Consider the following 21,116-nt stretch of genomic DNA (forward strand, 5'->3'; position numbering starts at 1 on the left):
TTTGCTGTCACTGCTGCAAGAGGAACCTTCTTCTTCTTCTTTCGGCTGCTCCCATTAGGGGTCGCCACAGCGGATCATCTGTCTTCATACCACCCTGTCCTCTACATCTGCCTCTTTTACACCAACTACCTGCATGTCTTCCCTCACCACATCCATAAACCTCCTCCTTGGCCTTCCTCTTTTCCCCCTACCTGGTGGCTCCATCCTCAGCATTCTTCTACCAATATAATTCATGTCCCTCCTCTGCACATGTCCAAACCATCTCAATCTCGCCTCCCTCACCTTGTCACCAAAACATCCTACATGCGCTGTCCCTCTAAAAAACTCATTTCTAATCTTATCCATCCTCGTCACTCCCAATGAAAACCTCAACATCTTCAGCTCTGCTACCTCCAGCTCCACCTCCTGTCTTTTACTCAATGCCACTGTCTCTAATCCATACAACATCGCAGGTCTCACCACAGTCCTATAAACTTTCCCTTTCATTTTGCAGATACCCTACTATCACAAATCACTCCTGTCACTCTTCTCCACCCACTCCACCCTGCCTGCACTCTTTTCTTCACTTCTCTAACACACTCTCCATTACTTTGCACTGTTGACCCCAGGTACCTGAATTCCTCCACCTTCTCCAGCTCTTCTCCTGCAACCGCACAACTCCACTGCCCTCCCTCTCATTCACACACATGTATTCTGTCTTACTCCTACTGAGTTTCATTCCGCTTCTCTCCAGCGCATATCTCCACCTCTCCAGGCTCTTCTCAACCTGCTCCCTACTCTCACAACAAATCACAATATCATCCAAACATCATAGTCCAGGAGACTCCTGTCTGACCTCGTCCGTCAACCTGTCCATCACCACTGCAAACAGGAAAGGGCTCAGGGCCGATCCTTGATGCAGTCAACCTTCACCCTGAACCAGTCTGTCGTACCTACTGCACACTTCACTGCCGTCACACTGTCCTCATACATGTCCTGCACCACCCTCACATACTTCTCTGACACACCTGACTTCCTCATACAATACCACAACTCCTCTCTTGGCACCCTGTCGTACGCCTTCTCTAAATCCACAAATACACAATGCAATTCCTTCTGTCCTTCTCTATACTTCTCCATCAACATTCTCAAAGCAAATAAGGCATCTGTGGTGCTCTTCCTCGGCATGAAACCATACTGTTGCTCACAGATGGTCACCTCTTCTCTCAGCCTGGCTTCCACTACTCTTTCCCATAACTTCATGGTGTGACTGATCAACTTAATTCCCCTGTAGTTACTGCAAGACTGCACATCTCCTTTATGCTTAAAGATCGGTACCAGCACACTTCTTCTCCATTCCTCAGGCATCTTCTCACCTTCCAAAATCCTGTTAAACAATCTGGTCAAAAACTCCACTGCCATCTCTCCTAAACATCTCCACGCTTCTACCGGTATGTCATCTGGTCCAACCGACTTTCCACTCTTCATCCTCTTAATCGCTGCTTTCACTTCCTCCTTACTAATCCTATCTACATCCTGCTTCACCAACTCCACATCATCCAACCTTCTCTCTCTCTGATTTTCCTCATTCATCAGCTGCTCAAAATACTCCCTCCACCTTCTCAACACACTCTCCTCACTAGTCAACACATTCCCTTCTCCATCCTTTACTGCTCTAACTTGCAGTACATCCTTCCCAGCTCAGTCCCTTTGCCTGGCCAATCGGTACAAATCCTTTTCTCCTTCCTTAGTGTCCAACCTCTCATACAGCTCCTCATATGCCTTTTCCTTGGCTTTCGCCACATCCTCTTAACCTGCTGCCGCATCTCCTTGTACTCCTGCCTACTTTTCTAATCACTCTGTCTATCCCACTTCTGTTTTGCCAACCTCTTTCTCCTTATGCTCTACTGCACTTCCTCATTCCACCACCACGTCTCCTTGTCTTGCTTTCTATTTCCAGATGTTACACCAAGTACTTGTCTAGCTGCCTCCCTCATCACTCCTGCAGTAGTTGCCCAATCATCCAACACCTCCTTAACACCACTGAGCCTCTGTCTGACCTCTTCCCTGAACCTCACACTACACTCTTCCTCCTTCAGTTTCCACCATCTTATTCTTCTTTCAGTCCTCACTCTCCTCCTCTTCTTCTTCGCCACCAAAACCATCCTACAGACCAGCATCCGATGCTGTCTAGCTACACTGTCCCCTGCCAACACCTTACAGTCTCCAATCTCCTTCAGGTTGCATCTCCTGCATAGCACATAGTCCACCTGTGTGCACCTTCCTCCACTCTTATCGTCACCCTATGATCCTCCTTCTTCTTAAAATAAGTGTTCACCACTGCCATTTCCATCCTTTTAGCAAAATCTACCACCATCTGCCCTTCCACATTCCTCTCCTTAAAACCATACCTACCCATCACCTCCTCATCACCTCTGTTCCCTTCACCTACATGCCCATTAAAGTCTGCCCCAATCACAATCGTTCTTTCCTAGGTACACCATCTACCACTTCATCTAATTCACTCCAGAATCTTTCCTTCTCCTTCATCTCACAGCCAACTTGTGGAGCATAGGCACTGATGACATTTATCATCATCCCTTCAACTTCCACCTTCACGATCATCACCCTATCAGAAACTCTCTTCACCTCCACTACACTCTTACTGTACTCTTCCTTCAGAATCACCCCTACACCATTTCTCTTTCCATCCACACCATGATAAAACAGTTTAAATCCACCTCCAATGTTCCTGGCCTTACTCCCTTTCCACTTGGTCTCCTGAACACACAACATATCTACCTTTCTCCTCTCCATCATATCAGCTACTTCTCTCCCTTTACCCGTCATAGTACCAACATTTAAAGTACCAACCCGAACCTCCACTCTCCTGCCCTGCTCCTTTCCCTGCCGTCTCTGTAGACGTCTTCCTCCTCTCCTTCTCCTCCTTCGGCCAACAGTAGCCCAATTTCCACCGGTACCCTGTCGGCTAACGATACCTGTGGCGGTCGTTGTTAACCCGGGCCTCGACCGATCCGGTATGAAATTCTCATTTGTGATCCGCATATTTGATTTGGCACATGTTTTACGCTGGATGCCCTTCCTAACGCAACCCTCCCCATTTACCGGGCTTGGGACCGGCACTAAGAGTGCACTGGCTTGTGCATCCATAATGGCTGGGTTAACTCTTTATTTAAAATATATATATTTTTACATGCTCTGTCCATCTCAGAAAAGTGTATATATTTCTTTGCTGTCACTGCTGCAAGAGGAACCACCTCACTCAAATAAAAGTCATTTTAAAGACAAATATAAAACCAAACTAGCTGAAGCATTGTTTTAATAAACCGCATGCACAACAGGTCTGTTTGTTCTTTTCTAATCTCTTTAAATATGATTTGAACTGATGTTCTGTATTATTAGTTTTCCATTTAAAATTATAATAAAAACCCAAAAGTGCATGTGCTCAACCCCATATGGCATTATTTATTTTAAACAAGAGGTGATGGGAACGGGGATATAAAGAGAAGCACTGAATAATAGAGAATCTTTTGAAAAATCTATGAAATGCATTTCCAAGCATGGGTCACAGGAAAATATAGGATTGGGAAAATTGAAGGATCGAACCATAGAATGGACAAGTTTAGTCAGAAAGATGACCTTGTATATTGTCGATAATTCATGCTCAAAATTTTAGTGTAATGTTCATAACAAATTATAGTATTAACGGTAACATTGGTGCAAAGTAAAATCTTTAACATATTTACATACATTTCTTATTTACATATGGCAGAAACCATTTTCCAGAGCAAATTACATTTATTATATTCATGCAGCTGAGCATCTATAGGGTTGAGGGCCTTACTCAGGGGTCAAGGTGGTAGCTTGGTGTGGTTGGGATTCGAACTCACAACATTAGGATACAAAGGCCAATACTTTAACCACTAATCGTCTAAAATATCACCTCTGATATACTTTTCTAGTATTAGGTGTGTGTGTGTGTGTGTGTGTGTGTGTGTGTGTGTGTGTGTGTGTGTGTGTGTGTGTGTATTTAAACCTCCTCCTTGGCCTTCCTCTTTTCCTCCTTCCTGGTGGCTCCATCCTCAGCATTCTTCTACCCATGTCCCTCTTCTGCACATGTACAAACCATCTCAATCTCACCTCCCTCACTTTGTCTCCAAAACGTCCTACATCCGCTGTTTCACTAATAAACTCATTTTTAATCCTGTCCATCCTCGTCACTCCCAATGAGAACCTCAACATTTTCAGCCACCTCCAGCTCAATAAATATGACATATAATAAAATATATTATAAACAAATAAGAAAATAGGATGAAAAAAAATAAAAGTTCACAATAACACCGAAACATGCAAAACAAATTATAAGCAAATGAAATTACAAATCGGGGTGGGGTTTGGTGTCAATCCAAGTATGTTGAAAGAAGTTTAGAGAGTTTTAAGGCAGTCATCGTTTTTAATTGTTTTATGTAATGAAAGAAAATAAATAAATAATTTTTCAATGATTCAAAACAAAGAGAAACATTAACAAATCTAAATGTGTTTACAAAAACTTGGCTACAATCAACATATTATTGCACAGAAATTCAATTTCTTTGTTTTGCATAAAGACAACAAATTTAATAATGTGATAGACAAAGGCTTTTTTATTTATTTATTTATTTTTTTTACTTCAACCACTCATAAAATCTGTCCCAAAAGGGGTTAACAATAGCTCACTGTAAAAAGATGTTTCTGAGATTTAATATGTTTTAGGCAGTAAGTACATTCATTACTATCCACATTAAATATCGTTCTGAGAAACTCATGACACGGATAAATGTCACTGATTGCTTTGTAATGCAAACTGTAGATAAAGTTGGATTTTTTCGACCATCTTTAACTGTTTACACTCCGCTGCATTAAGCGGCAGAACTGCACTATTCAATGAAAGCCATGAATCAGTTAAAGAAGAAGAAGCAGTCACGTGAATTGGTCACGTGATTCTTCGTTTAGGACGCACGTGTGCACACACGCTGAGTGCAGGAACGTTACTAACCGATTTCGGTTCTGGTCTAAAGGGTTGGACGCACGTGTGGTTTTAACATTTTTTTTTTAAATAATATATTTTTTTCTCGCTTTATCAGTTCAATCTGGATACAATTTTACAGTCTAACGAAACAAGTGTCGACATGGTCACTAGTACGTTTCAGATGAACTGAGAGCTCTTGTAGACAATTTGGACCTGTGCAATCTCAAGATTTATTGGGATCAACAAATGACAAGTCAGGAGAGTGGGGTAAGTCTCACACACACACACACACACACACACACACACACACACACACACACACACACTATAGCTGAATTTTGTTTTATATCCCATTTCCTGAATGCAGTGTTAGTTGGCATGTTGATTAGAATGACAACTAAAGCCTTCTTGATTTTTTCTTTTTTTTTTTTTTTTTTAGCTCAAATCGCTTTCTATTATATTCATTAATAGAAATCAATAAAAGATCAAAAGTCGAGAAAGCTTTTGTTGTCATTCTAATCATATAGGTTACAGTACACAGTGACACGAAACAGTGTTCCCCTTAAGACCAAGGTGGAACACAAGATATCACAAAACACAGAACTACACAAATCTAACCGGGACACAATATAAAGTGCGACACTGTGCAAAAAAAAAAAACAGAACAACAACTTTAAAACGGTAAGATAGTGTGACAGTAGCACCAAACAGTACACCTGATGTGTTCATGCAAATGAATTTGAACAAAACTGTGAAAATTGACACCTAAATCCCTCAAAAGACTCAAAGCTGTGGGGGAATTGGTGGGGCTTTGTTTTACAGAATTAGACTGTGCTATAATTTCGGAAATGCAACAGAAACAAGCCAGATCAGCATTAATCTAAGTCTACAGTATAGTTAAAAGCATCTGTTTAGATGATCTTGAGGCTCTAAAGATAGACTGAGCACATAGAGATCTAGAGACTGTGTAATTCTTAGTGTTAGGCAATGTAGGGATATACAAACAAATAATAAAGCGTAAAACATAATCCTGTTGTTGTTTTGAATTGGAAAGGTTAAGAAACCCAAATGTATATTATTTAATTTATTCTTCCCTAATTAGCAGATAGCTTTTTTTGTGTGTGTGTGTGTGTGTGTGTGTGTGTGTGTGTGTATATATACATACACACACACAAACATACACACAAACCTACAGTATACAGGGTGTCTCAAGTAACCTTGAACACTTGAAATGAAACATGACATACAAAACATCCACTACATTATTGCTGTTTTTTCGTAAACCTGGTAAACCCATGCAAAGCCGACTTTCGTTCTCATGATGAACTCGTGTTACATGTCCATTGCAACCTTGCGACAGCTTCCTGGTCCAGCCATTAAAACAATTTTAATTCATTCTTTTTTTCCGCTGACATTTGCAAAAGTTATCTGAAAAATATTCTAATATAAACGAAGTTGGAAAATGGTTGGGAATAAAATGTTTCCCCTATTGTATAAATACTATGTGTGACACTGTACTTTTATGAAGCTGCCTTTGGATAATCAGTAAATATTACAAAGCAATGACTTTAGATTTCTGTTCTCTCGTTATGTTGAATTTATGACATTGGGTTACGTTCTGAAAAGCTGCTTTGTGTTTTATTATGTTTTGCAGAAACACGGAAACCTGGCAGCCTTTATCAAACCTTGTATAACTTGGAGACTGGACAAAGGTTAACTCAACAGTCACTTATTTGCCCACGGAATGATCGCGTGCTCCTCAGTTCCTCTTGACATTATAAGTAGAATCTTACTGGGGTAAAAGTGGCATTGATTCTAATGTATGACTGACCTGCTTTTGAGCCATGTCTGTGCAGGAGAAATTGGTTAAGAATAATGATTGTTCCTTTATCAGAGACTTTTGATTTTAGTACTTGAAATCCTTTAGATTGACTCAGATTAAGATAAAACAACTGCCTAAACTCACAGCGTGATTAGTTTATTATAAAATATGGCCAATTCTGCTGTGAACGTAAATGGAAACAGGCAATGTGAGGAGGAAATGATGGCAAACGGTATTGAGACTAAAAAAGAGCCACATGAGAATGAGCCCAACACCAAGATTGAGCTAAATTCTGAGCTGCCAACACCTCAGACATGGAAATGGTCAGTTCTGTTTCTCTGTTTTTATGGCTTCGTGGTTCAGCTGAAGCCTGGCGAGTCTTTCATCACTCCTAACTTGCTTAGCAGAGAGAAGAACTTCACCAGAGAGCAGGTTGGTCTCAGACTTCACTAAGATATAAGTTCTCCTGTTGTATACATCTGCCTCTGAAATGATCGGAACAGTAAGGCCAATTGTTTTTTTTTTTGTTTTTTTTGTTTGTTTTTATATGCATAAAAGCATAAAAGGCATTGGTTCGAGATCAAATAATGAAATGACAGCACACAATCTCAGCGTTTATTCTCTGATATTTACATCTAGAGGTGTTAAACAAATTTGTGCACCCATGAGCAAAAGTATAGCAGCAGACAGTCTATGATTATTTGTTATCTAAAATATTTGGATTGAGATATCTATTGTTTGCAATAACTGTTTTCAGCCAATCAACCTATTTCTTGACATTGCTCGGCTTTTTTAATCCAATGGTGTCTCATTTCCTTAATTTTAACGGCATTCATTTTATTAATGTGCGTATTTCTGTTTGCTTATGTTTATATAACCCCAAAAAAAAAACAAAAACCCAAACTTTAATTATTAATTTAATTAAATTAAAACCTCCAGCGTGACACACGTTTATTCAAAACATCCTTTCTTTATTCAGATATACAAAAATTAACAAATAAACCACCGAAAATGTATTTTTAATAAGTAAACATTTGTTTTACTGATGCGCCAACTCTCAAATCTCAGCACCAAAATCCGACATGATGCAAACATTTAAGCCTCTGGGGTCGACAAACGCGCCGGTGCGTTTTGTGGAATTTTTTCCCCATAACACTGGAACGAACATAAATCTTTTCTGATCATACAGATAAAAGCAAAACATCATTAGAATCTGTAAAGGGTCTACTTTTATTTCTATACACTTATAATAACAACAGTCTTTTGTGAAATAAAGAAAACACACAGACATAAATCCCTAATCTCAGTAAATACTTGTCTTACAGACATAAATATATTCATAGAAAGCAAATCATCTTTGATTATGTAATCCATATGAAAGTTAGTCTGGTACCAACTCATTAACCATCCGTGTGGAAACATAGCAAAGGTTCCATTTGGTGTCCTGGTGATTTACATAATTTAAAACACCATAAATACTTGGACAAAATATTCTGGTAAAAGTTTTAATGTTCTATATTGAGTATGGTCTAACTAATAATAAACATGCATTTGCATAAAGCATTCATGTTTTTCCATGCCCATGTTGATTAGAGTATTAAAAACACAAGTATTAATTTAAGGTACATTTAGAACAGATAAAAATGTTTGATTAAGTTGTGTTTAATGTTGAGTTAAATCATAATTACCACATCGATTGACTGCCTTAATAATAATGACATGACGTCCAGTTAGGGTCCAGACACTAAAACAGGTAGTAGTAATGGCTACTTTTTACTTAATTATATGTCAATGCCCAAACATCTTTACTTTAACTTGAGTAAAAAAGTATAGTCAGTACTTTAACTTTTACCAGAGTCTTTTCAAACATGAGTATCTGTACTTCTATTTAAGTTAAGGGTGTGTGTACTTTTGCCTCCTCTGATTCTGACAGATATTGTACAGTACTCTCAATCCAATCTTTCCTATTTTTATGATCGTAGATGTCCATCTAGGGCTTGGTTACTGAGAAGACTATATCATTTTTCACCATAATTTGCACACTCAGTTCATTACAGCAGTTCATTAACTGTTTGTTAATTGCATTAATTGCCATTGTGCTGTGGTCATTTTATATTTTTAATAATCTCATAACATAAGACACTTAAAAAAAAATATATATATATATATATATATATATATTTATATATATTTTAAAGTGTGTCTTATGTTATGGTATATATATATATATATATATATATATATTTATTTATTTATTTATTTATTTATTTTGTCACCAATGTCTGTACACTTGTGTAATGTGTAAAGTAAGTGAGGATTGAATTGTAACATATGAGCTAATATTTATTTATTAGTTATTAAAGAAATATTTTATCAAAGGTTGAGTGTTAGCCAAATTGCTGAATGATCAGCTACTAATAGTTATTTTAAATATATCGACTTTTTAATGTCTTTGTTACTCGCTTTCATATTTTCGATCTAATTCTGTTTCTGTGTTGTTTTTTTGTTCCTGTGCTGTGGCCTATTTTTTGGATTAGTTGTCCCCATCATCAGCTGCCTCTTGCAGCTGAAACAGTATAAACACTTACTTGCGACGGACTCGGTCAAAGTTTACATTCCTGCTAAGTGGGTCACTTGCTGTCAACTGCCAAATCCTGAAGGGCTTAAAGCCTTATGCATGCTGATCTTGTTTTGTGTTAATTAGGTTGTACTGAATTTGTCCTATAACAATGCATACTTAATTCTTCAGTTTGTGATTTATAGCAAATTAGAATTACAGTTGAATATAATCAGTAACATGGGTCAGTAATATCGATTTCATTTATTTATTAATCTTTACCAATTGCTTTATGCGGGTTTGGGTCGCATTGGCGCTTGAGCCTAGTCTGAAAACACTGGGTATGAGGTGGGAAAGCACCCTGAATGAAACACAAGTTAATTACACAAGTTCATTGCAGTTCGCGCCTAGGGTAGAAATTTATTGCAGCCAGCCCACCTACTGGTAAGACTTTGGGAAGTGGGAGGAAACCGGAAGAAACCCAAAAGAACAAAGGGAGAATATGCATGGAAACCCAGTATCCTGAGTTTAGAAGTAAACTGTAGCCCATGGAGCAACCGAGGCAGACTAATAAATAATCCTTTGGAGCAATTGTGTCTACAATTTGTTGGCTGTTTAAAACCTGTTGCCAAAGCAAAATTTTCAAAATGTTCTTACTTGCTCTCTATTTTCATTTTGTCTGCAGGTCACGAATGAGATTAACCCAGTGCTGTCATATTCGTACATGGCTGTACTCGTGCCTGTATTTCTGCTAACTGACTATCTCCGGTATAAGCCTGTTTTGGTCCTGCAGAGCATGAGCCATGTTTCCATTTGGCTCATAATACTTCTGGGCACCTCCTTGTTGGAGATGCAGTTCATGGAGTTCTTTTATGGCATCACCATGGCAGCACGCGTAGCTTACTCCTCATACATCTTCTCACTAGTGCCAGCGGATGTGTATCAGCGTGTGGCCAGTTACTCTCGTTCCTCTGTTCTGCTGGGTGTGTTTTTCAGTTCAGTGACTGGCCAGTTATTTATATCTCTGGCTGGCATCACATACTACACACTTAGTGCCATCTCACTGGGCTTTGTTTCTTTTGGCCTGCTGCTCTCCACCTGCTTGCCCTGGCCAAAACGAAGTCTGTTTTTTAACCAGAGCAACAAGCGTGAGGAGAGAACTGCTACTCCATCAGAACTGGACAAAATGAAACCAGATGAAGTGACTACACAAGGTGAAAAAGACTCAGCAGGTGGCTGTTGCAGTAAGAAAAGCTTCTTCAGCACGGACTCTCTGTTCATCGAGATGTTAAAGGAGATGCGCAATGTTGTGAAAATCCCTAGACTGAGACTGTGGAGCCTGTGGTGGGTGTTCAATTCCACTGGCTATTACCTGGTGCTGTTTTACGTACATATCTTGTGGAACATGCTGTATCCAGCCACGGATCAGAGAAATGTCTATAATGGAGGGGTGGAAGCTGCCTCAACTTTGCTTGGTGAGTTACACAAAATCTACACCCATTAAGAGGGAAAGACTGCAAGGCTTGGGTCAGTAATTGATATACACCGATCAGGCATAACATTATGACCACCTGCCTATTATTTTGTTGGTCTCCTATTGCTGCCAAAACAGTCCTGAATCGTCGAGCATCAACAGCATGAACCTCTTTAGTAATTTGAGCTACAGTTGCTTGTCTGTTGGATCAGACCACATAGACCAGCCTTCGCTCCCAATGTGCATCAGTGAGCCTTGGCCACCCATGACCCTGTCTTCAGTTCAACACGGTTCCTTCCTTGGACTACTTTTGATAGATACTGACCACTGCATACTGGGAACAGAACACAAGAGCTGCAGTTTTGGAGATGCTTTGACCCACTCGTCTAGCCATCACAATTTAGCCCTTGTCAAACTTGCTCAAATCCTTACGTTTGGGCATTTTTCCTGCTTCTAACACGTCAACTTTGAGGACAAAATGTTTACTTACTGCCTGATATATCCCACCCTAATAACAGGTGTCATGATTAAGAAATAATCAGTTATTCACTTCACCGCTCATAATGTTATAATGTCATAATTTTATGCCTGATCTGTGTATGTTGAAACTACTATTGTATTGTGCCTCCGTATGGGATGTGGTAATATCGCATACAAATTTCAGTGTTAACGTTCCACCTACATTCGCCGCACGGCATAAACAACTGCACGTTATCGTGCAGTTTACATTATACACTACATGGACAAAAGTACTGGGGCACCTGGCTTTTTCATTCTTCACACATGTGATTCTTTTTCAAGCTGTTCCCATAAAGTGGGAGGCACAAAATTGTATAGGATGTATTTGGATGCCTTGAACTAGAGGACCCAAACCTGTTCCAGCATAGATATGGCTTACATGGGTTGGAGTGGAAGATATTGATTGATCTGCTAAAGAGCTTTGACCTCAACCCTACCGAAAACCTTTGAGATGAATTGAAACACTGACTGCACCTCAGGCCTCCTCACCCTACATCAGTACCTAATTTTATTTATGCCCTTGTGGCTGAATGAGCACAAATCTCCATAAGCATACTCCAAAATCTCAGGTGTCCACAAACCTTTGTCCATATAATGTAGCTGTAATAGCGGCAAATAGTCTGCTGATTAACTTTTTTTTGTGTTTATTTGCCTTGAACATTGTAGTAATAGTTATATATAATAGTTAATAATATTAGTTCTGAAGGGAGTGAATCTAAGTGCCATTTGTCCCAGGTGCGATCACGTCATTTGCGGCAGGATTTGTGAAGATCAGATGGAATGTCTGGTCGGAGCTGGTAATTGGGGTGATCACTGCAGCCCAGGCTGGTTTGCTGCTCCTCATGGGAACTACCAGCAACATCTGGGTGTGTTACATGACCTATATCCTCTTCAGAGGCTTCTACCAATTCCTGGTTCCTATTGCGACGTGAGTACTGCAGGCTCTGCAGGAGCAATCACATTATCCTCATATTAAAAGCATTCAGTGAGAACGTTGTCCAAAATTCTGGCATAAGCTTTTCTTATTGAGTCATAGTGTAGACTAATCCTGTGATATAACTGTTATGTAAAATGGTAAGTTACAGAGCTAATGCATCAACCAGCTAATATATCCATGCAAAATCATTTTTTTATTTATGCCAATGAGTATCAATTGTTTAATACAAAGCATATAATTAGATATGATTGGTTTTATATATGTAGAGAGACATAGCTAAAATGTCCCAGACAAAAAGCTGTACACAAAAGCTTTAAATGAACTCCAGGTACTTTCTTTGTTTTTATTAGTTTGCTTATCTGTGAGGTGACTGCAGAAGTTATGACCACTTTAGAATAGAATAACCTTTATTCGTCACATATGCATTAGAGCACAGTGAAATTTGTTCTTTGCATATCCCAGCTTGCTCGGAAACTGGGATCAGAGCGCAGGGTCGGCCATGAAACGCGCCCCTGGAGCACAGAGGGTTAAGGGTCTTGCTCAAGGGCCCAAGAGTGGCAGCTTAGTGATACCGGGACTTGAACCACTAAACTTCCGATCAGTAACACAGCACCTTAACCACTGAGCTGCCACTTTACTGCCATTTATTTTGCTTGGCTTAATATAATGTGCACGCTTATAAAAATGAAAACGCATACTGGTTTGGCACTCCTAGTTATTTGCATCATTATGAAAAAAATCCTGGTTAGACATTTGATGGTTTGAGGAGAACATGCGCAAACAGAAAAAAAACTTTTCTCTTCTCTCTCTCGTTTTTAAGTTTTCAGATTGCCTCTTCTCTCACTAAGGAGCTGTGTGCTCTGGTCTTTGGCATAAACACTTTCCTGGGAACAATCCTGAAGACTATTATTACTCTCATTGTGGCAGATAAGAGAGGCCTGGCTCTGGAAATACATTCCCAGGTAAGCAAAATTTTTTTTTCCTTCAGCACAAGCAATATGACATTTATTTTCTTTAGTTTATTCGAGATCACCTAGCTGATGAGCACCACTTGCGTATACATTGATCATTTTCGTGTATTTATTCCATGATTGTGAGACAGGTTATAGAATCGAGGCATGATTTTAGGCACCTCAGCCTTTAGATATTTAGACACAGTTATCACTCAAAACTGTGTCAAACAGTCATTTTTCCTTCCCAGTCGAAACTGCAGATGAATTAATATGTGGATATGGAATGATTGCTGTGTTTTGAGCTATCGGATATTAACTGACAACCATTAGGACTCTGCTAACATAAGTAGACACCTGTTAACTGTCTTTCAGTTTAATCGCATGACATTTCATGTGGAAATGGAAGGCTTTAGACTGCGATGTAATTTAGTTTACTTCAAAACTGAATGTTATACTTTTGTTTATCTATTTTATATATATATATATATATATATATATATATATATATATATATATATATATATATATATATATATATATAAAAAATATCCATCCATGTGTGGAAATTATAAAATGAAATCTGAAATTCTGATCCATCATTTTGTTCATCGTTTGATTTCAAACCCAAAGTTTTCAGAGGTGAAAACTTTCTTATATCATCAAGTCAAGTTATCTTTGAAAGGACTATTTTGAAAATATACTGCATATACATTTGGAATGAATGAATACATTATATAAATGGATATGAATATGAGCAGAATCCTGCATTTGACTTGCAGTTCCCAGGTTGAAATTATGTCATTTTCAAAAGTTTAAAGTGGAAAAATCAAAACATAGACATTGTTGGTTTTTTTTTTTTTTTTTGACAAGCTGCTTAACTAAATGGAATAACTGATGAGTTTTGAGACTGTTGACCTTTTTGATTTGGCCTAATTTGGTAAAGAGGGAAGGAACTAATGTTGGCACTACACCTAGTTGATGAGTAGGAGTTTCAAGTTGAGTTTTTTTTTTAATTATTATTTCAAGCCAAGCAAAGCATTACTAAAGCAGACTAGTGTTGTTTTTTACAAGAACCTGAGGGATGATAAATGATTATCCACTTACTACCTTGTGCAAGGACTCTATTGAAAACTGACTGATTCAAGAAACACAAAAAAAAAACCAGAGTAACACTGCTGGTCTCTGCAGTTTCAATCCTTCACATGCTACATTTGATAAGGAAAATAGAACCAGCATGAACAGTGATTGAATTTAATGCAGAAAATGAACAACTACATTTTATGTGCAATGTTTGTCTTTCAGTTTTATGTTTACTGCTCTTACTTCACCCTGCTGACCCTGGTTTATTTGGGCTCTGCCGCCTGGGTTATAACACATCATTACCGCAACCAGAGGCAAGAGCAGACTCCCACAGAGGCAACGGCACCAATTGAGCTTAGCCCTGTAGAAAATGATGCCTCTGAGAAGAGTCTCCTCTCCAATGGACTAACAGCCAGGACCTGAAAATGAAGTGAATTCTGCAGTTCAGGTTGAGGTTCTCTAGTATAAGGCTGCTTTTTCCTTGCGTGCGACTGTCGCACAAATAACAAAGAGTTACACTTTAGTTTAGCGACACTGATGGTTTGCGAGTTTATTATAAGAAGGGCCTTTCTGTGAGTGGGTGTGAGAGAATGTTAAGGATTATAATATCTGTACTTGATATTGCAAAACAAAATGCAGAATTTCACTTGCTATGCAGTACCATAATGCAGAGTCCGAGAGTGGAAGTAAGAGTTTTATCAGGTTTTTTTTTAATGTTCTGTCCCTTTGGTAAATAAATATAGGACTTTAAAGTACCTTCAAAGAAAGCATCACTTTTATGACTAACCTTGCTAGCCATGTGAAATATTCCATATGAGACCGGGAACCAAGTGTCTGTATATTTAAACACATTATATATCCACTTTATCTACTCCCACATATGCTGCTTAATAATTAGCTTTGTGAGTTTCTTTTGAGACAGGGAACATCCATCAATGGGATACAGAGGTCTGTTATATGTGTTGTTACATAAGTAACTTGTTTGAACTTTGTTGTGACTGGTAAACGCAAAGACTTACCCATTATCTAATTATTCTTTCCCATTATACTGTTTCATTCTGTATTTATGTTGCGATAGGAACACGGGTGTAAATAATTATTTGTGATCTTGCTAAACCTTTTAGTTTAATTATAAACTGTATTCTGTTCAAGAATTTTGATTTACACAAAATGACCTGTAGGATGGAGTTTTTGAAAAGCCGTATAGTGGTTATAGGACTGTTTTATCCTGTAAATGGATGCAGAGAAATTTGCTGGAGATTAATTTGTATTTTCTTGATAAAAAAAAAAGGAATTATATGTTTTACAAGTTCATAAGCTTGTAAATCAAGCCAGTTTATGATGTTACCTTTTGTGAACCATTTTCTAATGTAATGATGTTTTTTGTGTAGCTGCTATTATTGAATATAGCACTGATCTGATGCTGTAAACAGTTCACCAGCCTCCAACTTCTCCCTCCATCACAGTGAACAGGGGCACTGTAGAGCTCCTGACTATTATAGCATTGACCCTAGCACAATAGTCAAAGTAAAGTGAAAAACTAGTGTAAAAGTGTATCAGGTGCAGCAGCATATTCTGCTAGGGTTTGTAAACACTTAGTATTCTGCAGTGTTTACAGAGGTGCTGTGATCAGGAAACAGAAATGCCTCCCTCTGAGAATGAAATGAGTTCTCATGGTGAGATGTTTCTTTTATTTGAGCTTTACTTGAACTACAGTGTCCTTCTCTTGTGAGATTTCTAAGAACAGTTCCATGCTGAAGCAATTAACACAGCATGTACTTTTTTTGGGTAACAGATGGTGAATTTCCTACAAGTAAACCATTGCATTGTATATGCTGGAGCTGGAGATTCAAAAATTGCAAAAACTCAAATAAAAAAATTCACTTGCTACAGCATGTGTTAGCAAATGGCAAAGGCTTTTGTGTTGTAAGATGCCTTGCAATTTCTGACTATGATTATTTTTTTGTACTTTTTTCTTTCTTTCTAACATGAACAATTAAACAAGTCTTGAGAGTATTGAATTTTTATTTAATTAAATTTTTGTTAGGGTTTTTTTTTAGGTGGTTTCCACATTTCTACTGTGCGCTCTGTTTTATTTGAGTACTACAGATCTTAGTTTTTTATTAAGTTTAACAAATTAAGGATTAAACCACAATTAATACACAATGTTCATGGAAACTTGAGTACACCAACCGGTATGGCTGAGTGATATCACAAACATAAAAATGTGATACATATCTCGTATCATAGAAATGTGCATCATATTTTACACTCACTGCCCCCTTTATTTCAGGCCTTTGGGCAAAGCTTTGGGTAAGGTTTAGAACGTTTAAACCAAAAATCTTTAACTGTGGAATGGTGGTTGATTCCAGAAAGCCTGGTTCATATATTTTAGCATATTTCTTATACTGCTGATCTCCAGGGATTTTCACACACAATAGTATCTGGATTTTAATTCAATTCAGTTCAATTCATTTTTATTTGTGTAGCGCTTTTAAAACTGAACATTGTCTCAAAGCAGATTTACACAGATAATGTGGTGATATAAAGAAAATCTTATTCATTTTTAAGTGTCAGTTTGTCCTTGATGAGCAAGCTGGTGGTGACTGTGGCAAGGAAAAACTCTCAGATGGCAAAAGGAAGAAACCTTGAGAGGAACCAGACTCAAGAGGGAACCCATCCTCATCTGGGTTTCACCAAATGTCCATTTATTGCAGATAAACGATGTTGCGGGGTACAGTGATGGTGATCAGAAGCAAACTGTAGTCCTGAGTCAGTGTAGCAGACATTAACTACAGTCCAAATCCATCCTCGAAGCTCCCGTTCTTACTCCGGAATTTCATGGAACCACCCAAGGCATTGATGAGAAACCAGCCAGAATTAGAAAATTAGAAAAGATTGGTATTATATTGATCATTTCCATTGTAAGTATCTTTTCTGATCACTCATTAAGAATGCTTATTTTAGTTACTATGAACTTCCTGTAAGGTTCAGACAAGTGTGGTCATTCTCCTCTGATCTCTAATAACAAAGTGTGGAATCTGGAGTCTCTGTACTAACAGGATGTTTTTTCCCTAAATCTGTTGTTTAAAATTCCCAGGAGACATGAATAGAAACCATGTTATGGTTCATCTCCCAGGGATCGCATTGTTCTTCATTCTGATGTTATGTGAACATTAACTAAAGCACGGAAGCTGCACCTGTATCTGCATGATTTTATGCTTTGTGCTGCTGCCAGATGATTGGTTGATTACAGAACCATAACATAACACAAATGTTCAGGAGTGCAGGTGTTTCTAATAAAGCAGCCAGAAAAACAGTTGGTAACAGTTAGTATTCATTTGAAACTGAATTAAATGCTTCTTTTGCTCTAGAGTGGATTCTGTAATTATTTTTTCCGAAAATCACAATATTGCAAAAGTGGTGTTTCTTCATTGTACTGTCACATTGCCTTCACCTTATTACAGGGTCGGTCCATTAACAAGGTGCAAGGACTGAGACTTGGAGAAGGTTTTTTTTTTTTCTTTTTTATTTATGATCGCACACATATATATATATATATATATATATATATATATATATATATATATATATATATATATATATAAAATATAACCGTTGACTAATGAATATTTGCTGTAAATGAAAATTTCTAACCATTTTTATTTATTTATTTTATTAAAATTCTGTGACTTTATCGATGTTCCTTTTATTAACATGATTGCAAAAAATGAACACAATATTTAAACATTTCCACCAGCATGTGAGAGCACCAGCACTCGAAGGTTAATAAATAGCTGTTACTGCAAAGAGTGCTAGCTAATGTTACAATTCTGCAGTCTCCTTCAATCTCATGCAGTCTGGTATGTCTAGCTATCTGATTATTTGACCCCCAAAAATTCCTTTGAGATAATTGTTAATGCACAAGTGGCTGTAAAAGTGCCAACCCCAACAAAGAAAATGTATAATTTTGTAACTGATGCCATGGGGAAAATCCAAGCAGCAATACCAATACAAGAATTGCATTTGCCACATAACTCATTTGTTTGGCTGATTTTCCCGGTATTTCGCGGATAGCATGATAGACCAAAAAACATATAGGGAATTATAAAATTAAGTAATATGTTATTACAGTACTGTATACATAAAATAGCATTTTTGGGGAAGCATCCATTTATCGCGGTTTATCGTGGGCGGTTTTGGAACGATAAATGGGAATTACTGTACCTCAAAGAAAAAAAAGCTGACCTCTACCAAAGTCCAATTCTCAAACAACTAAAGCACAAGCATCTGAACAACCAAATGCCACAACAACTATTTTGGTTCAAAAGTTAAAAAACAGCAAATGAAGTGGTGCAAAGATTCGAGGCATCTGGTAACACACATGCAAATTCAATTAAATTCAATTTTATTTGAATAGCTCTTTTAAACAAATGACATTGTCACAGAACTGCTTCACAAAAGTAAATAGGTTACAAATATATATTTGAAATTCATAAATCTGTCCCTATCAAATGAACCCTAATCAGCAAGCCAGAGATGATAGTGGCAAGCCAGAGATGACAGTGGCAAGGAAAAACTCCCTGTGATGATATTAGGAAACAACAGACCCCAGACTCAAAAGTTAACCCATGTTCACCTGGGGCATTTATTATTAAGAGAGTCCTAATTCACATCAGATGTTTATATTGTATTATTCCTCCTTTAGACAATCTTTTTGAATGTAGATATAAAAATGTAATGGTAAAGGGTATTTTTACTTCACATATACATTAGAACACAGTGAAAATCTTTCTTCGAATATCCCCTCTTTCTTCACTTCCCCTAGTCTTTTCTCTACTGTTTAGAAGGGCTTGCTATGGTCTATGGTTACAGGATGTGGCCAACAGTGATTTACTCTGTGTTAAAGCAAGGCCTATTGGGGTTTACATTTTCATTTACAGCATTTAGCAGATGCCCTTGTCCAGCGCGACCTACAAAAGTGCTTTGAGTCTCTACCTATGAATAAATCTACACTTAAGATAACAAACTCAGTATAAATCAGACTATAATTCTTGATTTCTACAAAACAACTTGGAAAGTGCTAATTTAAGTGTTTCAGGAAGGTGGTACTAGTCGAGCAGTGCTGGAGGATCTCAGACAGCGTGGTGCAGTGCGAGGTGTGATGGGGTCTCTGAGGTAAGATGGTGCTGGTCCATTTTTATCCTTGTAGGCAAGCATCAGTGTTTTGAATCTGATACGTGCAGCTACTGGAAACCAGTGAAGGGAGTGCAGCAGTGGGGTGGTGTGGGCGAACTTGGGCAGATCGAACACAAGTCGTGAAGCTGCATTTTGGATCCTTTGCAGTGGACCAATAGCGTTCTGAGGATGACCTGCCAGCAGAGAGTTGCACTAGTCCAGTCTCGAAATGACAAGAGACTGAACAAGCACCTGGGCAGCCTGTGTGGACAGAAATGAAAGTACTGATTGTACTGATAGTGTTGACCTGATAGGGCTGACTAATCATCTGAGGTAGTACTTTGGTCTGAATATAAAATAAAAAAAAAGTAACGTGAGCTTTGTACATTCTACTTCATTTAAATCGGGTTTCCCCTGATGAAAGACTGCTAAGACAGCTGGTTAGCTTTAGAGTTTTAAAGGTTTAAGAGGTTCCGCTAATCAGTAACAGAATTGCAAGTGGACTTTAATATACTGCCACATATGGCAAGCAACAGGAATTAGATTACATCATGTGCCATGAGTCAGTATTAGTTGAATGTTGATGGGTCATAGCAAATGGTAAATGAGATCCTGCAGTCATTAGATAAGCAACCGAAATCCACCACACCCAATGCTTCGCTTCGGAAATCCTATTTATTGCCGTCATTCAACAGGAGTGAATGTTATGTAAATCCTACTTGATGCAAAAAAATTTCCTATTCAACATGTGCTAATAAATAACGTAAAATTGTGTAAATAATTGTTAATTTCACAAATTAAAAAAAAGCTCGAGCTGTGTCCATAACCCGATATTCGTTATAGTGCATTATATTGTGTGTCGACCATTTTGTAATGGTGTCAGAATTCCCTACATTCATCCATTCATTTATACCCACAATTCACTCTGATTTCCATTTTACAACCGATGTACATTCACCAGCAGACTATTTCCCATACTGCAGGAATAGAAAATTAAACAGAAAACCCCCTCGAGAATGCTCTGTACATAATGTGTGTTTATATATGTTTTTAATTCTAGTTGTACTTCTAGTTGTCCCCCCCCAAACACACACGAGGTCAAAGGTCATAGCCATGTTTTCCTGCACAACTCCTATCAAGTTCAACATAAATACAATTCGACATCAATGTTTAAAACTATTTAGTTGAGAGCACAGGCACAATTTTAAGTCCCAGGTTACTCACGTTAAGATAAAAATATAATAATGTTCACAGTGCAGTTATATGCTCATAAAAAGCAGTCACATTTGACAACTAATGAATCAGTGTCTTAAACACACGAGAAGGATTGGCATGTGCTTGCAATCAAGCATTATAGTTTGAGTCTTACAGGACAGCTGTGGTTAACAGGAGCGAAGTCAAACTGCTCAACTGTTGTGCAACATTACATCGCAATGACCTTTGACTTCAACTACAAGTGTTTGTGTGCATGCACAAAGCAATAATAGGATTTGTGGGGAAATTCACAACTTTCCACTCATTGGTGGATGCTTATTTTCTTTTCTTTGTCTATTATTGAGTAGGGCCTCTCTCTCTGTGTGTGTGTGTG

The 21,116-nt window shown here is 38.0% G+C and overlaps 1 protein-coding gene across 1 annotated transcript; it reads left to right on the plus strand.

Annotated features, from left to right (window-relative positions):
- Window positions 1-4,982: 4,982 nt before the first annotated feature.
- slc19a1 (solute carrier family 19 member 1) lies at window positions 4,983-15,396 on the plus strand. Its single transcript, XM_046855981.1, has 6 exons — window positions 4,983-5,275; window positions 6,663-7,262; window positions 10,073-10,862; window positions 12,116-12,308; window positions 13,138-13,279; window positions 14,573-15,396. Exons 2-6 carry the CDS (start codon window positions 6,999-7,001, stop codon window positions 14,771-14,773), a joined length of 1,590 nt encoding a protein of 529 aa, XP_046711937.1. The 5' UTR covers window positions 4,983-5,275; window positions 6,663-6,998; the 3' UTR covers window positions 14,774-15,396.
- The last annotated feature ends 5,720 nt before the right edge of the window (window positions 15,397-21,116 follow it).

The sequence above is a fragment of the Silurus meridionalis genome, chromosome 1, assembly GCF_014805685.1.
Source record: "Silurus meridionalis isolate SWU-2019-XX chromosome 1, ASM1480568v1, whole genome shotgun sequence".
Lineage (NCBI taxonomy): Eukaryota > Metazoa > Chordata > Actinopteri > Siluriformes > Siluridae > Silurus > Silurus meridionalis.